Here is a 24,565-nt window from a genome sequence, read left to right as displayed (position 1 = left end):
GGACTTTATTATTTTTAATTTTAATTTAAACTTAGTTTTTTATTTTGTTAATATAACAATATGTATGCTTGTAATTTTATGTTGGATTTTTTAAAGATTTTATTGTTTTTAATTTTAATTTGAATTTAGTTGTTTATTTTTTATTTTATTAATATGTATGAAATTTGAAATGATTGAGTTTTATATTTATTTTAAAAAAAATTAATATTTCTGCGGGTAGGATAGGGTAGGGTAGGGTTTAGAACTTTAGGGTACGGGTAGGGTTAGGGTTGAGAGATTCTCAACCCGCGGGTAGGATATGGTAGAGTTATAATGAGATTTTTAACTCACAGGTAGGGTTAGAGTAGGGTCCAAACCCTACCATACCCCTACCCTACCTATTGTCAGTCCTAGATGAGACAGCTGTCTAACTGACGATGGTCTTGAAATATGGTGGGTGCTAGACAACTGTGCACTCCACCAACCCTCCGAACCTCCCTGAACATAACAAAACAGTATTGCTTCAGCTATATCTCAAACCCACTTAATATATCATACAAAAGTACTCAAAAGCACAATTAAAGTCGAACTTACCAGTATCTGAGGTTCTGCCGAAGGGCCACACGAAGCCTCCATTGACACCCATTTTCAGCTTGACGGCAATGGTACTTTAACCGGTTTGATTCGATAACCTGGTACTCAACACTCCTGCAAATACTGTAGTTCTTCACACCCTGAAGCACTGGTTCTCGGCTTTTGAACCTGTGGCCGACCCGAAACTCTAGCCCGCTGTCTAGGTTGTAATCCTCTTCACCGGTGTCAGAAAACGGAGTCCTCTCATGTATGGCGCTCAAATCTAGACTGTGATAGTGACTTGGCACCGTCAATAGCGCCGAAATTGGGTGAGGTAAAGGTAGTACATGGCACGCCATAGTTTGGGCAGGCATCTCCAGCACAAACTCATCCTCATTGCTATCTTCGGAAGAATCACTGTCTGTGCTATTCACCACGTAATCTTTGCCCGACTCCTCCTCGCCCTACTCTGCCTCATCCACTGGAATGGCGACACGAATGGGTGGTGGTGTGAGAGGTCGGTCGTCTTGTACATAGGTCGAGTGTACAGAACCACCACGACCACTATCTCCCACCTCGGCGGAAAGCTCCATTACCCGTTCCGTCATGATCCTCCCATGGATGTCGAACATCAGTCGCACATGTTCATCCCCTTGAAGTCGGAATAGTCGAAACCGGAATACTCCTACCCATGGGTGCCGCAACCTGTACCCCACCCTTCCGATCTCCCTCACTGTTGTACCACCGAGCTTGCTCAATATCAAACTCTTCAAATCCGACAACGTATTCACACACTGAATTCGAAACAATATCGGATCCTCGTACTCAAATGTCATCCCGTTGTCGCCATTTCTCATACGACAATTGGGATAAACAAGCATAACTATGTATACACTGTTACTGGCCACTGTACACTTGTTTTCGTGTGAAAAACGAGACCGAAAAAAGGATAGTGAATGTTTGTGAAAAATACCAAAGATTACACATTCTTTTATAGCCACAGCGAATTTGTCTTCTTTTATCTCGTTTACAGTGTAAACGAGATAGTCTTTTCATGTATCTCTGTCATGCTGATGTGTCTAAACGAGATAAGTTAGAAAAATTTAAATCCATAATTAATTTTAAAATTATTTATTTCGGTAATTATTATATTTATTTTATTTATTAAAATAAAAAATACCAAGATATGAACATTAAAATTAACATAGTATAAAATTGATTTTTTTTAAATAAGTAAAAAAAAAAACAATTTAGAAATAAACAAATTTTTAAAAATAACCATTTTTGTGTGAAAAAACGGTTTTTACATGCAAAAATTGGATATTAGACCATTAAAAACTAATTTTTAGAATTTTTTTTGTTAACTAAAATTCAAATAAATATGATTATGATTTTTAAAGCCATTTTAAAAAATTAACTACCCAAAACGTGGTTATAAATTTTTAACTAGTTAATAATATTTTGAATTTAAAATGTAGAGCCTTACTTTTTGCGTGTTCAGGAAGGTAAATTGAGGTTCTTTTTGCGTTGTGATTGGTTAGAGTAAGAGTAGGACATATTTCTTCTCCTCCAGGAAACAAATTGATTTAAAGACCTCTTCTCTTCACATTTGGCAACAAATCCATTCAATTCTCTTTTAATGGTTTGCAAACGTAACACCATGAGTAGTGACTGTTTCATTAGAGGTACGCATTCTTCATATTCTTCTGCGCATGTTAGTGACTGTTTAGCTAATTTAGTTTATTTACATCATCGGTAAGCAAAGGTTGGGTGTCTAGAAACTTGAATCCAGATTAGTGCTTGAAACTCCCTTGCGATTGCTTAGCTTTATGCATTCAAATTGAGCATCTCGGCGGAGGACATCGTGGTGGTGGCTTGAGATCTGCCACTGGGAAGCACTCGTAGGTCTTGCGAGGGAGGAGTGTGTGTTAGGTTCCGGAAAGGCCGGTGGACGTCGCGGATCACTTAGCAGCGGCGCGGGCAAGAGGAACAGAATCGGCGTGTTGGCTCGAGTAAGAAGGGAGGTCTCGCTGCATAGCATCCGGGTCGGGTGGGTCTTTGGTAATTTCCGGGTCGGACTGGTCTATCAGCCTTGATGCGCGACCGAAGGAAAACAAATTTGAGCAAATCAAATTATTCTTCATTTCGCTACTCACAATCTCACATGAAACCAACCATTTATTTATTGGTGATAAGCCCAATAATTTATTGGATATTTGTTATATATATATTTAATAGATGTGATTTGTGTATAGGACTGGTATTTGGAGCTGGATTTGCATTGGCAAACTGGGTTTTAGGTCCCAAACCTCCTACCGTTAATGTCACTGCACCACCACCTCCTGCCGATAATGTCACTGCAGCACCAGCATTGCAGCAGGTTGATGGCGATCCGTGCTCTCTTCGAGCTATCACCAAACTCTTAGATGTGTGTACAGCTTTCACTCTCCTTTTATGCAGCAACAACAACAACAACAACAACAACAATGATAAAATTGTGAAAGAATAGGAAAAGAAAAGAATGCGAACTTTTATTGATTGTTGATTGATTGAATTGGATTGAAGTGTGTGTTAACTATGAGGGTAAAACTAAATATATATAGAGCATTGTCCTATGAAAGATAAAAGTAAAGATAAAATAAGAAGAGAAGATAACATAAAGATAAGATAAGATAAACTAATAAAGACTAAAATTAGAACTGAATTTATGTATTCTGTTGGGCTGAATTTGTGGGCCACAAGACTTCTTTATTGTTGTCATGGGCTAATATAGAAGAGTAGTTTAATATGCCCCCGCAAGCTGGTGGATGGAAGATGTCAATAATCCACAGCTTGGATAAGTTCCAATGAAATTGTTGAGGAAGATGTGTCTGACGTAGTCACGCGGAGGAAGATGCGTGCGGCGGAGCTTGAGCTGCCGGCGGCAAAAAAAGGAGATGCTGTACCTGAGCAGCGATTTTCAAAAAATGCGCGCAGCGGAGCTTGAGCTGCCGGCGGCAAAAATATAAAAGGAGATGCTGCACTTGAGCAGCGATCTTCAAAAAATGCGCGCAGCGGAGCTTGAGCTGCCGGCGGCAAAAATATAAAAGGAGATGCTGTGCTTGAGCAGCGATCTTAAAAAAAAATGCGTACGTATGACGCAATAACTTCAAATGGCGCATAGAGCGCGATAAAAAAAGAGGGCGCGTGGAGCGCAATAAGAGTGCAGATGAAACTACTAAAACATATGCAGATTAAACTGCTGAAACAAAATGCAGATATGACTGCTGAAACAGAATGCAGACGAAATTGTCGAAAGAAAGGAGGCGCAGACGGAATTGCTGGTAAAGAACCGGGGTAACCAAACTGGGTAGGATTTTCACTTGGATGCCTTTAACAAAGATTGGTTGCATCTTGAACTGAATTGGAAGATTGATTATTCATTGTGAGAGGAGGTTGAAAAAGATGTAGGGTGATTTCTCACCGAAAGATGATAGCTTATGTATCCTCTTCAAGGAGGATACCAAGGCTCTGATACCATGATAAAATTGTGAAAGAATAGGAAAAGAAAAGAATGCGAACTTTTATTGATTGTTGATTGATTGAATTGGATTGAAGTGTGTGTTAACTATGAGGGTAAAACTAAATATATATAGAGCATTGTCCTATGAAAGATAAAAGTAAAGATAAAATAAGAAGAGAAGATAACATAAAGATAAGATAAGATAAACTAATAAAGACTAAAATTAGAACTGAATTTATGTATTCTGTTGGGCTGAATTTGTGGGCCACAAGACTTCTTTATTGTTGTCATGGGCTAATATAGAAGAGTAGTTTAATAAACAACAACAATAATAGTAATAATAATAGTAATGATGTTGATTTGGAATGTTACAGTGCATAAACAGCTCTAAGAATGAGAAGGCGATTAACAAGTGCCAGGTTTACATGGACAGGCTTGTAGCATGCAGAAAAGATCATCTTAGTAAGTTCATTAGAGCAGAGCCTTTGAGATCACAAATAACAATTAGGTGTTCATTATTCTTGTCTATTACTTTTTCTAAGGTTTCGGAAAATTCAATTTGATTTTCCTACATTTCTAAGACCATGTGTACACCTTCTCTAAAATTTGTTGTCATAATATGCTTAGCGTCAATTTGGTTAAATAATTTAGTTAAATTTTCTTGAAAAAAGAATTTAATATATAAAGACATATATTAAAAGCGGTTAATAATTAAGTTTTGTGTTTACATTTTTATTATAAAAGTAATTATCTTAAAATTATTTTAATAAATAGAGGATAAAATAACCTTTAAAAAGAAAAGTCAAATTTTTTTATTTTTTTAAAAGTTTTTGAATTCTTTTTTAAAAAATTAAAATATATTTAAAAAATTGTACCAAACATCATTAATATAATTTTTATAAGTTTAAAAAAATAATTTTTAAAATTTTTCAAATAAGTTCTAAGTATTCTTGTATAATATTTTGTAAACTGCTTAACAATAATAAGATAATTTGATTATATAACATTCATATTCTCACAATTACTAGATATAAATAAACCTTTTATGTGAATGATATTGAGTTATTGATTATATCTGCAGGCAGATCTGCTGGCCCAGCTCCACGTCCTGCTCCAGGTATGGATGAATGTGATATAGTAATAGGCTAGGCGAAGCTCGAGTTTCAATAGTCTTAAAATATGAAATCTGTTCTGTATCTTCTTATGAAAGTACATGTAGTGAATATTGATGAAATTTATGTCTTCTGCAAGAAATTAATATCGAATTTATTCTGCTGACTTGCCTTCCATTGCTGTTTTCTTGCAGTTCACCAAGCTCCTGCTCAGAGCGGTGATGGATCTATGCATGATGATGCTGCTGCTGCCGCCCCTGTACCTACCGCTAATAGTATGGATGCATGCAACATTCACTCAAAGGCATTCCAGGATGTATGTGTACATTTGTTTTATACCTAGTTGCGTCGTCTTCTGTTTGAAAACATTCATTAATATTTCTTCAAGGCTAAAACCAGTCATAAAAATAGCATGATTTTCAGCACTATGCCGCCCAAATGGATCTAAAAAGCAAAATTGTGTTTTTTGCTTATGCTGTTTTTTACTTGCAAGTTTAGATGTGTCGTGTGAAATGTGATAATATTACTTGACGCTAAATGTTATTGATTTCCTTGCAGTGCATCAACAGCTATGGAAGCGATATTAGCAAGTGCCAGTTTTACATGGACAGGCTTGCAGAATGCAGAAAGAACAATGGTGCCCCAATGAGTGCTTGAACGTGCTCTTCATATGCTTTTCCCTACAATGGAGAAATAGCTTTGAGTTTGCATAAGTGCTCTAATATGTTTCGTTTTTCGAACTGCATGTGGTTTATTAAGTATATTCTTCATCAAATAATCCTAGTTGAAATACTTTACATATAGCTACATCTTGGTCGGAAATTTTACCTGGACTGCAATTTTTATGGTTTTATTGATGATTGGTTCATGCTGCCCATGTTTCTTGAGAGACGGATCCTTGTTATGGGGCTGCCATAATTTGAAATGCTTAGTGATGGTACTATACCATATGATGGCAGAATGGGATATTTTCCTTGTATGACTGTGTCATCCATAGGCATGGCAATTTTCCCACCAGTACAGACATCTGGGAAATTATCCGCCGGAAGACGGATTTGAGGAGGAAAATTCTTCTGTGAAAGACGGGCACAGAAATCTATATAATAAATGAGGCGGAAGTAGGAATAGAAATTTCCGTCCCAGTGGGTGGAGACCCGTATATTCTCCGTTTATTAAAAATTACTAAAATACCATTCATATATATATATTAGTTTCGCTCAATGTAATCTTAGTTTCAGTGCCTCAAATTACACTTTCTTCAGACATGAAACTTTAGCCTAGTCTCTTTTCTCTTCTGACTCCAAGACACCCACCTCTCTTCAACTTCTCACTCCCGGCCGCCACCCCCAAAACCCTCTCATTGTTGCACTACCCCTAAACCTCTTCACCGTTGCAGATTACCTCCCCCAAAAGAAGGAACATCGTCACCGTCTTCATCATAGAAGTGAGGGTTCTCTCAACGAAATCTTCATCGCACCACTGCAGCAGGGAAGGTTCTTTGTACGCCGTCTTCGTCGCAGTAGGGAGGGTTGTCGTCGCCATTTTTGTCGCAGCAGTGAGGATCACCGTCTTTGCCGTTCTTCATCGCCATCGTTAGCTTCTACCATTGGCTCCTCTTCCTTCTATTAAGTCAGCTTCTGTAATTTTTATTTACGTTGAAGCATTTGTTAATTTTTACCTTATGTGGATTTGCTGTTATCTTTTATTCTGTGTATTTTGATTCTGATGTCAAAATAATTTATTGTTATCTCTGTCTTTGTTCTGCGTGTTTTGATTATGTTATCAATGTTTTTCAAAAGATTTTGGTGATTATAACATACAGATGTAAATTCATATAGAGGCATACAGATTTTTATTTTAAACCACACAAATTATTATTTAATAATATTAATGTCACTGTTGATATATATGTGTAGTTATTTTTAACCACAAAAATTTAATCTGTACAAAACAAATCTGTATAGTAGTGCTTCCCAAAATTTTCATTTTTAAAAGAATTCACAAAAATCTGCAGATACCCAGACCTCCAACTAATCTGGAGTTCTCGGTACTCGTCGCAGGGACAGGGATGAAAAAAGCGGGGGCATGTCCCCGTCTTATTGGGACTTATTGTCATCCCTACATCCAACAATAAATCAGACAAGTCGATTTGTTTTTTTTTTAAATAACAAATTTTTAACATTAAAATTCGATAGTACGTTTTGTATTTGTTGTAAATAAAAAAAAATTATATTGAAATGGGATCTTTTATTTTTTTAAAAAAATATTAATTAGATCTTTCTATTTGTATTTTATTTTTCTCTCTTTAAATAAAATGGATCGTTCAATTTGATTAATATCAAATTATAAAAAATAACGTCATATCATCATATAAAAAAACATCTAAACTTTTAATAAACAACATATTACACATATTTAATCAATATTAAAAAATTAGCCGAAATATTATGATTCAAGGAAATACAATCACCTCCAAATTTATGGCGCATAGCAAGTTCGTATAACAAAAGTGAAACTGATATTAATATAACGAATGCCTATTGTTTTAAAAGGACCTTAGTAAGGTGGTTTGTTATATAGTTGTGAGAATCGAATTGATAATTAAATTGGTTAAATTATTAGTTTATTAATTTATTGATTTAATTGATAAGTTATTGATGAACTAATAAAATTAGTTTTACGTAAATAAAAAATATAAAATAATAAAAAATTTAAAATTAAAATTTAAAATATATATTTTTATTAATATTTTAAAAATAATCAAATTTCAATAAATTATAACTAACAAATTATAATTTAGTTATTATTAAATAAGTATATAAAATTTTAGTATTTTTTATAATAAAAATATTTTAATTTTATTTTTATATTAAAGTAATTTTTTTATTTTAATAATTAACTAATTAGTTTATATTTATTATATTGTTATATATTATATGTATTATTGAAAAATAATATTCACAAATATCACATAATTATAAAAAAATAATTATATTATAATTAATAAAAATATTTGATTTTTTTATTTATAAATATTTAATTATATTTATATTAATAATTATAAATATAAAAAATATAATTAATTTTAATATAAGTGAATATAAAATTAAAATAATACCTAAAAAAATTAATGTACGTTTTATTATATAATTAATAATTAGCATTTAAAATAATAAAGAACAACATAGTTTTAGTGATAAGAAGGGTATGTAAACATAAAAAAGACTTAGGTTCAGACCACAACTTTATCAATTTTAAAAAAAAAATTTCGAAACAATTCGGTTGAACTAATTTTCACCAATTTTTAGCGATTTTTATCAATTTTGATCGGTTCTTATTTTTAAAAAATTCGAAAACTAAACCAAATCAATTAACAATCTAGTCCACTAATTTTTTAATTGAACCGATCAATCTCATTAAATTCTTACCACCATGGTTTATTAAATGAGGTTTTTTTCACTTTTGGTGCCTACATGTAAAGAACGACGCAAATTATGTGGGAGAAGTGGACAACACCACAATGCATAAAGGATCTTCGAAGAACAAAGAAAAAAATATTTGTACACCAAGGAAAAAAAACAAATCAAATTTAAAGGAAATGGATCAAAATATAATAAAAAATAATTTATATGAACTAAAAATCAGTCACTAATTGGTCATTAAATTAGTTATTAATTTATTTAATTTATTTTTAATATATATTTAATATTTTAATATATATTATATAAATAATTAATTTAATAATTAATTTTTAATGTACATTTAACATGGTTAAAAAGTATAAACAACATACAACTCCCAATTTTTTGTTACCATGGAATTTACTGTTAATTTTTCTATCTTAATTAAAAATAGTCATATTATGTGTATATAAAAAATTATTTATTAAATTAGTCATTTATATAAAATATATTTTCAAATACAAAATACACATTAAATATAAGTTAAATAATATATATTTATATATAAATATATATTATTTGATTTCGTAGTTAATTTTTGTATATATATGATATTTTTTAATTAAAAAATAGTTTAGAGCATTATTTTGTTATTGTCAAGATTTTTATTTTAAAGTAGTTGTAGTTTCATTCTTGTGTTAATATTTTTTTGGTGACTTAAAAAAAAACAAACAACAATAAAAAAAGAAAATAAATAAATAAGAAACTGCTTAAGAAAGACTGTTTCGCTAAATATTACTCGCAAACTTTTTCTAAGGCAACGGAAGTTCAATTTGAGAAGGAGGGGTCCTCATTGCAGTTTTTGTCATAATAACTGCTATTGTATTTATATCTCTCAAGATTAACCGGAAAATCAGCACGCCATTTTTAAGTCTTTTGTTAATATAAATATAAATAAATGTACAAAGTAGAAATCAAAAATTATTAATAAATACTTTTTTGGGTTAACAATAGAAACCAAAAATAAAATCCAAGATAACTAAAGCATCACCTGGAGGCACGGATTTAGAGGGGGTGAGTAGTGGCATCGGCCCTCAAAAATTTTTAGAAACTATATTTATACATGAGATATATATTTAAAAAAATAAAAAATATTATATAATTTAATATTTTCATATGTATTTTTTTTATTATGTAATAAATTTATGTCTTAATTATTTAATTCACTAATAATTTTAACTTAACTAATTTAATATCATACCTTCAAGTCTATGTAACTTTCAAATTAGTTTTTATATAATCATCTCTATATTTATTTTTAAAAAAATCATTTGTTTATTTTATATTAACACATTTAAAATTTATATTATTATATTAATAATAACTTACGTAGTTATATTTTGGTAATCATATTATGTACTTTAGATATTCTTTTCTTATAAAAAATATTTATTTTTCTTCTAAATTTACGTTATTGAAAGAAAAAATTTTATAAAAATATCTTATATTTTGTATTCTATAAAGGTATTGTGTCTTTCAAATAATTAATAATTTATCATTTATTTTCAAATTTTTAAAAATTTTAAAATAATTAATTTTAATTAATAAGATATATGATCATTTTTAACTAAATACACTATAAATTATTGGTACTTTATAATTTTATAATGTACTATTAATATTGTTATATTTTTTTATGTAACTATCATATTAAAAATAAAATTATAAAAAAAATTATAATTATATATATATATATATTTGATAAATTTTTTAAAAATTAATTCTAATAACTATATATTAATTATTTTTATAAAATAAAAAAAATTATTTAAAATTTGACCCTTTCATATTAAATTTTTTGGTCCATCATCGGTCACCTATAGAGTCCAGTTATGGATTGGGCTAAGACCCATTACATTTCACCCTCTATGAATCCAACAAAAACCCAATAAAAATGAAGATATAGAAGTACAAGTCGGGAAAAAAATGTATAAAACAAAAGAGAGTCAGAAAACATGTAAACCAAAACCCCCCTGCTTGGCTGCTTCTTCTCCAAGCAAGGGAAATTAAAAAGGATTTGGCTCTTCTGAAATTGTTTATTTACTTTAAAGAAAAAAGTAACGCAATTTAAGTCATTGATAACATAAACGATTTTGATCATCTTAAATAAATAAATAATAAATAAATGCATTAAAAGAATCAAAACGTTAACTATTAAAAAGCTAAAAAGAAAAAAAACGCCCCACTTTACAAAGATAGCGCGCAGAATTAAATTTTTGCAAAACTGAAAGTCTGTAACAATAAAATTTGTATTGAGTAAAAAATGATGAAGAGGACCATATAAACATTGAAGACGTTAGTAGATACTGAACAAAAAAATGATAATTACACAGATGACGGAATTATTAAGTGAAACAAGTATGCTGGTTCCATCTATGGACACTACGATGATGGTGTCCCCAATAGAGACGAACAAGGCAAACATGGAAGTGTTACTTTCTGAAACTAAAATAGTAGATTTATTAGAAGAAACAAATGAGTTGATGATCACAATGATACCACCATGGAAAGGTAATTTTTTTATTGAATAATTTTAAATTTTACCGCAATATATTTGATAATATTTTACTCAATATATTATTTTTTTATATTTGCAGAAGATTGTCAATTGATTTCTCAAAACATAGAAAAAATCCAAATTGTACAACACAATTCTACATTAATTATTTTTTTCAGGTATGTTTATAACAATTATATTTGTACTCTTATTTTAGTATTCTTATTTTTGTATGTTTATAACAATTATATTTAGAATTTTATTATTTATTTTTATTTAGGCCAATTATAGCAAAAAAAATATCAAAATTAGGCATGGAATTTGACACCGTACTAGAAGCTAAAGACTTCTGGAAAAGTTATGATGGAATGATGGGTTTTGATGTTCGACAATTGTATGCAGATAAATGCAAGCTTGATAATTCTGTAAGTAGTTTTAGACTTGTTTGTGCAAAGGAAGGCCAACAAAAACCAGATAAACGGGATCATTTAACAAAGCAACCTCGCGCTGAGACTAGAACAAGTTGCCAAGTAAGAATGTCACTCAAGTTTGCGCGAGATATAAAAAAATATGTGATTTGTGACCTTGAGTTAAATCACAATCATATTTTGCAAATTCCGGAAACCAGTCATATGATGCCATCACAAAGAAAGATTTCAGAAGTACAAGCATTGCAAATAGATTTGGCAGATGAAGCTGGCATAAGACCAAAGGAAACACATGAACTAACAAGTTAACAAGCTGGTGGTAAAGATGTCCTTGGATATACCAAACAAGACCAAAAGAACTATCTTCAAAGCAAACGAAAGCTAGACTTGGCTTATGGTGAAGCAGGTAGTTTATTAAAGTATTTTTATCGGCAACTACTTGATAATCCCTCATTTCAATATGCTATACAGATGGAAATGCATTAGAAAAATTACTTGAAAATGTGAAAGGATTGAAAAAAAGAAAGGACGAAAAGGTAGAAAAAGACTCAAGAGCTGGGTTGAAAAACAATCAAACAAGAGAATGGCGTCACCAAAAAAAATTCCACCCAAAATTGTGAGGTTTGTAATATTTTTCATTCCTTATTATCATTTTTTAATATTTTTAAAACTTATTGAAGTTCCTTTGTATTATTATTTTTCTTATAATAGTGTTTATATTGCAGGCTGAAATTTTCACTTCAAATATTGAAAATCAAGCTATTTTGCCACTTCAATCATGGAATCAAGTTACAACACCAAATGGAGTGAAGTTACAACACCAAATTTAGATAACTAAATGATAGAATGAAAAACTATTTATTTAAATTTTGTAATTTTTCTTTTTGAATTTATAACAAATGACTTTAAGAAATTTGAGATGATTGTTTTGTTTATATTTTTTATTATTTGTCTATTCTGATGATAATATATTTTTTTAACCAATCATATATTTAAATTTAAACTACTAACATTAAAAATAAAACAAACATCATAAACACATAAAAACACATAAAAATATAAATAAATTAATTTAATGTATATCAATATAAATTTAGTAGAGATTTATTAAACCAACATCATATCACTAGTTATTCTAAATACTCTTTAGTTTGTTCTCAATTAGATTCTTATTTTAAGTATAAACAAAAAAAAGTGAATACATTGATCTAAAAAAAATTTAGTACATTTACATGAGTATTTTTTTATATTAAAATAAAAAATAAAAAAATTTTTCTTAACCCAATTTAAATTAATTAATTTTATTTTTTTTATCAGATTTTTCAAAAAATTATTCAGGATTAAAAAAGATAAAAAATTACTGGTGATCACTATTATTCTCTTTCATAACAAAACTTTAAATGTAAATTATAAAAGACAAAAATAAAAAAGAAAAAGATAACCAAAATAACAACAATATGATGGAAGAATATGATAATAAAATATAAAAAGAGAATTAAATATTGTGAAAAAATAGAACTAAAAATAATTTTTTTTGTTGAAAAAAAAAAGAAATAAAAAACTAAATAAAATAGAAAGAAGATGAAATAAAAAGAAAAAATCACGCGGTCTTGAAAACTGCTGTTTGCACGATTTTTAAAGTTCTTTTAATACATTTATTTATTATTTATTTATTTAAGATGATCAAAACCGTTTATGTTATCAATGACTTAGATTGCGCTACCTTTTTTTCTAAAGTAAATGAACAATTTCAGAGGAGCCAAATCTCAAACTTATCTATCGTTACTAGACTACTACTGAGCACGTGGAGAACACGTAAACAGCTCCGAAACTCACGAATCCGAAATTGACACGTGTCCCTCGAACCGCGACCGTCTCGACGAATGTGGCTATAAATAAAACGCTGAAGGTTTATTGACATTTTTTTATTTTTAATATTGGATTAACAATGGTGTTTTTCTAAAATGTGATCTAATGTGGTATTTTTTTAAAATGTGGGATGATTTAATGTAAGGAGTACAAATCGGACCGTCCGATTTTTAAGAGGTACAGAAATCTGACCGTTCGATTTTTAGGTACACAAATCGGACCGTCCGATTTGTGTTGAAAAAATTAAAAAAATTAAAAAAAATTTGGAGTACACAAAAATCGGTGGGTCCGATTTGTGTACTCCAAATTTTTTTAATTTTTTCAACACAAATCGGTGGGTCCGATTTGTGTACTCCCATAGTTTTGAAAAACACAAAAAATCACAATGTTAAAGTATAACACCCATTTTACTACCATATCAAAATTTTTTAGCCGTTTATTGAGGGTTTTGTGATCTCTTTAGATTTGCATTTTCGCAACAACCTCTTACCTCAGCATATTCCATATTCCCTTTCGCTTCTTCACCGTCTTTGCCCTAACAACCAATCATGCCTCGCCGCAGCTCCGGTGGTAAGCTCCTCCATTTCTAATCTCTCCTTGTTTACATTGTTGTAGAATGCTGGTCCACGGTGCATATTTGTTTTAGAAACGGGGTTATCCAGTGCCATTAGGAGAAAAAAAGCGATAACCCTGAAATTATTACTGTTATAGGACCCTAACCCCTAAACCCTAATATATAATAGAAGAAATCTTACTGCTTAACAATAATATGATAATTTGATTATATAATATTCATATTCTCACAACATATAAGTAAACCTTTTATGTCAATGATATTGAGTTATTGACTATATCTTAGGAAGATCTGTTCGCCTAGCTCCACGTGCAGCTCCACGTCCTGCTCCAGGTATGGATGAATGTGATATAGTAATAGGCTAGGCTATGTTAGAGTTTAAGTAGTCTTAAAATATGAAATCTGTTCTGTATCTTCTTATGAAAGTACATGTAGTGAATATTGATGAAATTTATGTCTTCTGCAAGAAATTGATATCGAATTTTTTCTGCTGACTTGCCTTCCATTGCTGTTTTCGTGCAGTTCACCAAGCTCCTCCTCCTGCTCAGAGCGGTGGTGGATCTATGCTTGGGGGTATTGGATCTACAATAGTCCATGGTATGCTACATAAGATCACCTTCCATTATTATATTTAATCCGTCAAAACAAATTTCATACTCCATAGTTGCTACATTTGATAAACTCCACTGTCTTTTGTAGGAATGGGTTTGGGCACTGGAAGTGCTGTGGCACATAGGGCTATGGATGCAATCATGGGACCGCAAACAATTGATGTCGTTGGGAAAGATGCTGCTGCTGCCCCTGTACCTCCCGCTAATAGTATGGATGCATGCAACATTCAGTCAGAGGCATTTCAGGATGTATGTGTACATTGGTTTTATACCTAGTTTCGTCATCTTCGATTAATGTTTCTTCAAGGCTAAAACCAGCCATAAAAGTTGCATACTTTACAGCACTATGCCGCCCAAATGGATCTAAAAAGCAAAATTGTGTTTTTTGATTGTGCTGTTTTTTACTTGCAAGTTTAGATGTGTCATGTGAAATGTGATAATATTACTTGACAATAAATGTTATTGATTTCCTTGCAGTGCATCAACAGCTATGGAAGCGATATTAGCAGGTGCCAGTTTTACATGGACATGCTTGCAGAATGCAGAAAGAACAATGGTGCCCCAATGAGTGCTTGAACGTCCTCTTCATATGCTTTTTCCCTGCAATGGAGAATAATAGCTTTCAAAAGTACTAGTGTGGGACCTTCAATTTTTTTTTTTTTTTTGCGACATGGGACCCTTCAACCTTTTTTAAGGAAAAATACGATGAGCCAATGAGATATTTATATAATGTATACAATGGAGGTTTGTAGAGTATTAGAAATATAATTATTAGTGTTACATTTTTTCAATAGCTGAAGCTTTTGGGATGAGTGGTATCATGACATGTTATTATAGCGCTAGATTAGAAAGGTCAAAAGTTCGATCCTTGGTGAACCCAAAAATCAAACTAATTTTTCGAGAAGATGTTTATTATCCCTTGTACTCGGATGGTATAAAACATGATTTGTTTTAAATAAACAAATTTAAAAGTTGGAACTTCAATTTGTATTTTGTTTCTCTCTTTAAACGAATTGAATCATTCAATTTGATTAATATCAAATTATACAAAATAACGTCATATAATCATATCAAAGAAAAACACTTACACTTTCAATAAATACCGTATTGCAGATATTTAATCAAAATTAAAAAAATTAGCCGAAATATTATGATTCAAGGAAATATAAGCCACATAGCAAGTACATAAAACAAAAGTGAACTTAGTCGGATTATTGATTTATTAATTTAATTGATAAATAATTGATTAAATTGAGAACATTGACCTCATAAAATATAAAATATATAAAATAGTTAAAAATTAAAATTTAAAAATTATATTTTTATTAATATTTTAAAAATAATTCAATTTTAACAAATTATAATTGATAAATTATAATTTAATTATTATTAAATAAGTATAAAAAATTTTACTATTTTTTTATAATAAAATTTTTTTATTTTATTTTTATATTAAAATAAATATTTTTTATTTTAATAATTAACTAATTAATTTATATTTATTATATTATTATATATTATATGTATTTATTAAAAAATAATATTAATAAATATTATATAATAAAAAAATATTTATATTATAATTAAAAAATTGATCTTTTTTGTTTTTACATATTTAATTACATTTATATTAATGATGATGAATAATAAAAAATAAAATTAATTTAAATATAATAGAATATAAAATCAAAATAACATTTAAAAAAATTAATGTACATTTTTACTATATAATCAATAATTGTCACCAAAAAAAAATATATAATCAATAATTACTATTTAAAAAAAAAGGAACAACTAATTTAGTTGTAAGGATAGCACCAAAGAGTAAAGAGAGCTCGTAGGCACAAAAAAAATTAAGTTCGGATTACAATTTTATTAATTTTAGAATTTTCATCCGAATGGTTTTGTTGAACTGAATTTCATTAATTTTAGATCGTTTTTACTGACTTTGATTAATTCTTATCTTTAAACGATTAAAAAATTGGACTGGATCGGTTAAAAAATTGGCTCATCAATTTTTCGGTGGAATTGGTCAAATTTAGGTTTGTGACTTTGTGCCCAAATATAAAGGACACAAATTATGTGGGAGAACACCACAATGCAAAGGTGGATGCTCCGGTAAAGTTGTCAAATTCAACTTTTTGTAAAAATGTTTTTCATCTTGTGGTTGTTATTGATTTAAAAACGTATCATTAAAAGTGTTGCTTTAAAGAGAAAGTGTTACCCTTAATCGTTAACTTGGTTCTGATACCAATTTTACGTCGACTTTTCTTTTAATTTCTTTTTCGGATTTTGATAAAAAATAATTTGCAAATCCATAATCTAAAGTATTAACCATCTTTTAACTTTTCAATCTTGTTTTAGTTTATAATATTCTTTTTTGCATGGATTATTATATATAAAATCTTTTATCTATTTGTCTTTTTCTTTAATATAATTTCTCAAATCCTCAATAACTTCTTTTATTTCTACACTTTCTCTTGTTTCTAAATATCTGTTTAATTTTTCAATTTCATTCTCTATTTTTTCTTTCAACAACTTTAATTCTTTTAAGTTATAATATGGTTTTCCAGGCATTTATAAATTTTTTAAGTTTAATTCCAATTTGTTTATATTTATTCTTATTTCTATCCTTTTTATTATAAGATCATCAATTTCAATCTGAAGATTATTTAATTTCCTTTTATACTCTTTTATTTTACTTTTTAATTTTCTCGTCCTTTCTCTTTTTATTTTATTTTCTGATTTTTCAATCTTTTTATGCTTCATTATTTATTTTAAAATTTCTGCAAATTCTATCATCGATTCATCACTATTTTCTAGAGATTCTATTAATTTTTCTAGCTCTTCAACTTCTCTTTTCAACCTGTCATAGATTATTTTTAGGGCTTCAAATGCTCTTTGATTTATTTCAGAAAACTGTAAATAATTCAAACGATTTTCTCTTTCAAAGAGCTCTTGTTTCTTGTCTTGATAAGTTACATATATTTCTTCTTTATTTATTGTCATAATTTAGTGTTTAGGGTTTCATTTAATTTTTCGACCTTTTTTGTTAGTTCTTTTATTTCAGAATTTTCTTCTTTAATTTTTAACTTTGATAAACTTAAAGGGCTATTAATTTTAGATTCTCTTATTTAAAAATTTGATGAAACTAATTTTCCTGATGGTTCTTTTAATAATAGAACTGGGTTTTCAATAGCTTTATATTTTGGTATTTCTGTTTTTACAATTTTCTGAAATAATTCATCAACATAAATTCTTTCTCTATTTTTAAATATTATACTATGATGGCTATTTGTTAAAGCATAATTTATTGCATATGTAATTGAAAATGGTTCATCATCTTGTTCCATTAGATTCTTTCTATGAAATTTATAAGCCAAACTTATAGATCTTCCAAGGTTTTCAGTTGATAAAGGTATAGCGTATCCAAGATGGGAATTAAATTTAACATTTACGTTTGCCAAGTTTCCATGAACAATTCCAATTATTTGATCTATTGGGTCATCAGTAATTCTTTTGTCACAAATTGCTAAGCTTATTGGTGAATTAATTCCTTTCATATATGTAGATTTGATTAGGACTTGTATAGTACTAATATGGATCAATCCAATTTTAGATTTTTTTTTTGTTGATCCTTAATTTTCTCAATCTGTTTACTCAATTCTTCATCATTTATCAAAGCTATTTCAAGTTCTCCATTGGCAGATTTTATTTTTATAGGGGCTTCAAGTTGAATTTTTCCATAATATATTATATTTTTTCTATTAAAAACTTCTTTTAAAAGATTTTGTTTATTAAAATTTTCATTTGATTTGAGATTTAATTCTATTTTTAGAACAGCCTGTTTTTCATTATCTAATAAGGCAGATAATCTATAATAATCAGATTCTTCCGTTAATTCTAAACCTTCTAAATAATTCATAACTAAGAGATTAGGATAAAGGCGTACCTTTCTGGAGAAAAACTTCCTTTATTTAGAATATTTTACATAAGATGTTTTTATCTCCAGAGGGGAGATTGTAGATACTAACTCCAGAGGGGAGTTTAGAATTGGTTTTTCCTAAGGGAATTCTTCTTCAAACTATAGAATCGCCTCGGCAGCTTCCTCCTTGCTCTCCTAGCATATGAGTACTCTTAGCCTCCTGCTTTCTATTGTCTGATGCCTTTTACAATTGTCTAAGCAACCTATTTATAATGGTTGGGTCTGATGGACATTCCCATCCTTACCCTTCTTATGACGTCATTGCTTACGTCATTGTTTATTATCTTGCACCAGCTACATTGTTGGTGCTCTATGACCTAAGCGCTTACGTCACTATGCAATAATGTTGAGAGATGCTTCAGATGTGCTGTCCTCCTCTTTCATTATGTGACCTTCAGATGCGTTGTCTTCTTCCTTTATCATGTGGGTTGATTCCGTTTCATTATTGCTTTCTTCAGATAACTCTGAGACACATAGCTGGCACTTGTGGTCTTCTCTGTCTTTTATCAAATAGCAGAGATTCCTCTTTATCCCTTCGGGGAGCTTTTCTAAGAGTCCAGATAAGTTGTAGAATGCTGATTCAAATTCCATTAAGAGTCTCATCTCTCTTTCTTCAATTTCATTCCTTTTACTAGACACAAGCAAAGTATTTCTGCTTTTATAATTGATTCTTGTGTGAGATTCCCTTGTTATCTTTTGAGTTCTTTCGAAGACCCTTGCTAGTGTGCTGGCTAGTCTTCCTTCATGACTGTAGATTGTTAAATCTTGAACTTGATCAATTGGTTGAAAATTTTCTGGGAAGACGGACATGAATATTACTTGATGTGCTGGAACCAAGCATTCTTCTTCTTCATTAAAAATAGGATGACTATTTGTAAATTTTAGGGATATATCCCTTGAATTTACGTTGTCAATTATATTTTTAAATCTCTTTACTGCATCAATGAATCCTGCAAGAAACTCACTAATAATTTTCAAATCATTAAAAATTAAAATTGTATCAATTAATCCATACTGGAAAAACTGATAGGTGTCAGATGAGGAAGCATTTGGAAATATAACCAGCTTTGTTAGCTGTTCTTTAGCAATAGGATAATATCCCAAGATTGTCCTTTTTTCTTCAGTCCAATTCAGGATTATGTTTAGGGTTTCCCTGAGATTTGATCTACAGACCCTTTTCTTTTCCTTGATTTCAGCTCTTGTAGGAATGTTTCTTATTATTTCCGTTCTCTGGGTTTGAATTGGAGCTTTATCTGCTCTTTTTAGGGTTTGCTCTGGATGAAGAGCTTCATATTCCCTGAAAGATTCCTTTGCTTCTTCCAGTGTTAAAAACCCTCCTTTATGAATTATCCTTGATTGATGTGTAAATGGTGCTGCTTTTTCCCAGGCATCATATACTCCTTTCATGGGGCCATTATAAATTACATAATATTTTTATCTTGGGTGGATTTTTTGATAATTTCAGCAATTGTTTTATTTTCTGGAATTTTTTCTTCACCTGATTTGTCCACCACGCTTAGCTGGCTGAACTCTGATGGTTTTGGTTGTTGTGTTGATTTCATTGCTTCGATGGCCTTTTTGAGGGATTGGATCTGTGTCCTTATTTGCTGACAATGCTTGCATTTTTCGAGTTCTTGTTCGTATTTCTGAATTTCTTGATCTAATGCGTTGTAGACGAACTCCATTCTCTTGTTAATGTATCTGCAATAACATTTTTGTCACCCTTAATATATTCAATTTTTATTGGATATTGTAACAAAAATAATTGCCATCTTACCAATCGTCCATGATTATAATCAATTTTTAAGTTATATCGTATGAAACCTATTAAGTAACTTGAATCTGTTCTTAATGTAAATTCTTTGGGTAGTAAATCAATTTTTCATTTCTTAAGAGATTTAATTGCTGCTAGAGTTTCCCTTTCATGAGTAGTATATCTCTGTTCTGTTGGAGTAAAAGTCCCTGAAATATACCTGCAAAGTAATTCCTTTGGGGGATATTTAGAATCTAGTGATTCTTTTTCTTGTTCCAAACTTTTTATAGCTTTCTTAGCTTTTAGACATCCTGACCAGGTTATGTCTGAAGCATCTGTTTCTATTATTAAGTAGTCATTTTCTTCTGGAATATAAAGTTCTGGAAGTTTTTCACATAATTCTTTAATTCTTTGAATTTGTATACTATATTTTTCATCCCATTTCCATATTTTTTTAGTACTTATTTTTTGGAAATAAGCTTTTAGTGTATTCTGTTATATTCTTTAAAAATCCCTGATCAGAAATATAATTTATACACCCTAAAAATCTTTGTAATTGTTTTCTATCTTCTATTTTATTAGGAAATAAATTTACCTTTTCTAGAACATTTGGTTGAAGTTTTAGCTTTCCTTGAGTGGATAGAATTAATCCAAAAAATCTATTTCTTGTTTTGCTATTCTTGCTTTCTTTTTACTAAGAACTAATCCTTTTTCCTTACATCTTTCTAAAACTATTAATAAATTTTGAAGATGATCTTCTTTATCCTGTTTTGTAAAAATTAGTATATCATTAATGTATACTAAAACAAATTCATTTAACTCTTTTAGATTTTCTTCCATAAATCTTTGATAAATACCTGGGGCTTGTTTTAATCCGAATGGTAATACATTCCATTCATAAAGCAACATACTTGTTGATTCTTTTGTTGGGCAAGTAAAAGCAGTTAATTTTTTTGTTTCTTCGTCTAAACGAAGTTGCCAATATCCTGATTTTGCATCAAGAGATGAAAACCAAGTTGCTCCTTTGATTTTTTCTAAAATAGAGTCTTTTCTTGGAAGTTTATGAGCATCACCAATAGTTGCTTCATTCATCTTCTTATAGTTAATAACCATTCTTCGTTTTCCCCTTTTAATTTCATTATTGTTTTCGACATAAAAGGCTGGAGCCGCATGAGGACTTTTACTTAATTTTATAATTCCTTTTTCCAAAAGATCTCTACATTCTAATGAGAACTCTTCTCTATCTCTTGCGGAATAAAGAATTTTATTTGGAACATTTATCTCTTTTGTAGGATCTTTTAATTTAATGCTTACTAATTCGTTATTTGTATTTTTAATATCTAAAGGATTTTCGGCACAAATTTCATCCAAAAGTTCTTCTATCTTTATTTCAAGATTATTTTTGGGAATGTTTATCTGAAAGTATAAATTTAAATAACATGTTTCTAATATAGAAAATATTTTAAATTTTAAGATCTTATCTATAGTAGTAGTTGGTATTTTTATACGTTTTGATTTTTGATTTATTGAAGAATCGTGTGGAGCTTTTAAAACTATATATGTTAATTCTTGAATGAATGGATGATATAGCTTTAAAAAGTTATTTCCTATGATAAAATCCATCTCGGAATCTAACATATATATAGATGGAATAATGAACCTATAGTTTTGAATAAAAATTTCAGCCATCTTTGCTTTTTGATCAATTTTATGTATTGATTTGTCAGCTATTCTAACTCTTAATGGTTTCTTTAATTTTTTCCAATCAAGTTTTATATTTGAACTAGCAAAGCATTGTGTTGCTCCAGAATCTATAAAAGCATTAATAAACTTTTCTGTTATTTTTATAGTAATAAATGTGGCATTATTACTCAGTCTCTGAGTCTGTTTCTGAGACATATTCAAAAATATAGTCTAAGTTATCATCAGATTCCTCTAAAGGTTCATGAAACAGGACTTAGTAATTTCTATTTGTTTAGTAAGATCTTTTTTATCCTTCTTTTTCGGACATTCATTTGCATAGTGTCCTTCTTCTTGACAATACCAACACTTACAGTTTTCTTTTTTATTCGGGCAATAGTCACTTTTTTGTCTTTTATTTTTATTGTTATTTCTTTTTCTAAAATACCTCTTTTTTCTCCAGTTTGGATAGTATTTTCTTTTTCTAAATTGGTATTTTCTTTTTCTTTGAAAATTTTTATTAAGCCCATATTTTTGGGGTATCTCTTCATTATCCTGACAGCAAATTCTAATTATATTTGCAAATCTTTTTTGAGTTGCTTCTTGCATACAACGTTCTTTTATTTCCTCTCTTATTGCAGAGGTTGCTCCACCAAAATTATTTTCAATTGTCCCTCTATTTATTTCTCTTATAAATCTTCCCATTATAAATTCATTAGCAGGATATGGAAGTTTTGTTATATACATACTAAGATAATGATTTTTATCTTCTTCTTTTAATTTGTAATAATGTATTCTATATTCACATATATAAGACTCCACATTACATAGATCATATATCTGAATATTAGCTAAATGGTTTTTTGCTTCTTGATATTCTTTATTATAGACTTCTTGTCTATGATCTATAATATTTTTTTCAAAAAATTCTTTATATAGAATCATCATTATATATAATATCTTATCATAAGCTGTTGTTTTTGTTGCTAATTCTTCTATTATTTGGTTTTCTATTGATGTCATATAATCTCTTATAGTTCCTTTAGTATGAAATCCTATGTAATTCCAAATATCTCTTCCAGACAAATCACTAAGTTTTGGATTAGTAAAGGCTTCTAATAAAAAGGAATTTAACCAATTTTCGAAAATTTCTTTTTCATTCTTTTTACAGTCTAAGTCAAGCATTCTTTCTCCTTCCATTTCTTGGATTTTAGGAACGTATTTTGATGGTATTTTTGTATATTTTGAATCTTTATTTATAAATCCTTTTTTAAAAGCATAATTATCAAAACCTGTTTCCCATTTAAATTGAGATTGATTATCCTTAGATGTTCCAGCTTCATTTTTTACTTGAATTGGAATTGCTGGTTCTTCATCACTTGAATAATCTAGGATGTGTTTTTCGTTTTCTATATTTTCGGAATTTACTAATTCTTCTTCTATTTGAAATCCATATTCCATAATATTATTTTCTTGAGCCATTTTTAATTGTTTGAAAAGCATTGTAACTTCTTCTAATTTTTCTTCAATATTCATAATTTCAATGGTGGTTTTACTTTTAAATCTGTTATGTTAATTATATTTTGAAATTTTATGGATACTAATATTTCTTCAAGCATATCTACTATAGAATTTAATTGTGGGTTAAAAGTATGATAAAGATGTGGGGAATCATTTCCATGGTAACATTTTTTAGAAATTCCATGTGAAAAATAAGTTTTTTCAGGTTTTTGAAGTCCTTCAATAAAACTTATAGTAAAATAAAGATTTTGAGAAAAATCATTTTGTATTGATTTTAAGAATTCGGTGTCATTACAATTGACATTAGTTAAAATCATTAATTTTTGATCTATTAATTTTGATAACTTAATTATTTCTTCTCTTAAATCTTCTAATTTACTTTTTTCCATTAGGTGACGCTTTTCTTGTAAAGGGCTACGGTTTTTAAGTGTTATGTAGTTAGAAGTGTGGTTTTAGAATATATGGCTTAGATTTTACCATGTAGGCATCTTTAAAAAAAGTTATTTTTGGCAACTTTATTTGAGTGGTGCCTCAATGCAAAAAGGATCTTCTAAAATAAAAGAAAAAATATTTGTACACCAAAAAAGGAAAAAGAACAAATCAAATTTAAAGGAAGGAAATCAAAATATAATAAAAATATTTTATACAAACTAAAAATTAATCATAAATTAATAATTAAATTCATTTTTATATATTTATATATAAATATATATTTATTTAATTTATTTTTAATATATATTTTATATTTTAATATATATTTTTTATAAGTAATTAATTTAATAATTAATTTTTAATATACACCTAATATGATTAATAAATACTTTTTTAGGTCAACAACAGAGACCAAAAATAAAATCCAAGATTACTAAAGCATTATCTGTAGACTCCAGCTTTGGATTGGGCTAAGGTCTACATTTCACCCTCTATCAATCCAAAACCCCCCTGCTTCTTCTCCAAGCAAGAGAAATTAAAAAAGCTTATCGATCACTGAAGAGGGAGAGCAGTTACGACCCACAGCTT

General features: G+C 29.3%; 2 protein-coding genes across 2 annotated transcripts; both read left to right on the top strand.

The window, feature by feature from the left end:
• Positions 1–2,107: 2,107 nt before the first annotated feature.
• Positions 2,108–5,908, top strand: LOC130954214 (uncharacterized). The gene is made up of 4 exons (XM_057880942.1): positions 2,108–2,237; positions 5,136–5,171; positions 5,361–5,482; positions 5,725–5,908. Exons 1-4 carry the CDS (start codon positions 2,192–2,194, stop codon positions 5,821–5,823), a joined length of 303 nt encoding a protein of 100 aa, XP_057736925.1. The 5' UTR covers positions 2,108–2,191; the 3' UTR covers positions 5,824–5,908.
• Positions 5,909–13,969: 8,061 nt separating this feature from the next.
• LOC130954369 (uncharacterized protein C6C3.02c-like) lies at positions 13,970–15,182 on the top strand. The gene is made up of 5 exons (XM_057881109.1): positions 13,970–13,991; positions 14,281–14,328; positions 14,518–14,592; positions 14,695–14,855; positions 15,084–15,182. Exons 1-5 carry the CDS (start codon positions 13,970–13,972, stop codon positions 15,180–15,182), a joined length of 405 nt encoding a protein of 134 aa, XP_057737092.1.
• The last annotated feature ends 9,383 nt before the right edge of the window (positions 15,183–24,565 follow it).

This window comes from Arachis stenosperma, chromosome 10, assembly GCF_014773155.1.
Source record: "Arachis stenosperma cultivar V10309 chromosome 10, arast.V10309.gnm1.PFL2, whole genome shotgun sequence".
In the NCBI taxonomy this organism is placed as follows: domain Eukaryota; kingdom Viridiplantae; phylum Streptophyta; class Magnoliopsida; order Fabales; family Fabaceae; genus Arachis; species Arachis stenosperma.
The sequence above is the reverse complement of the archived record's forward strand: the minus strand, read 5'-3'. Positions and strand labels throughout refer to the sequence as shown.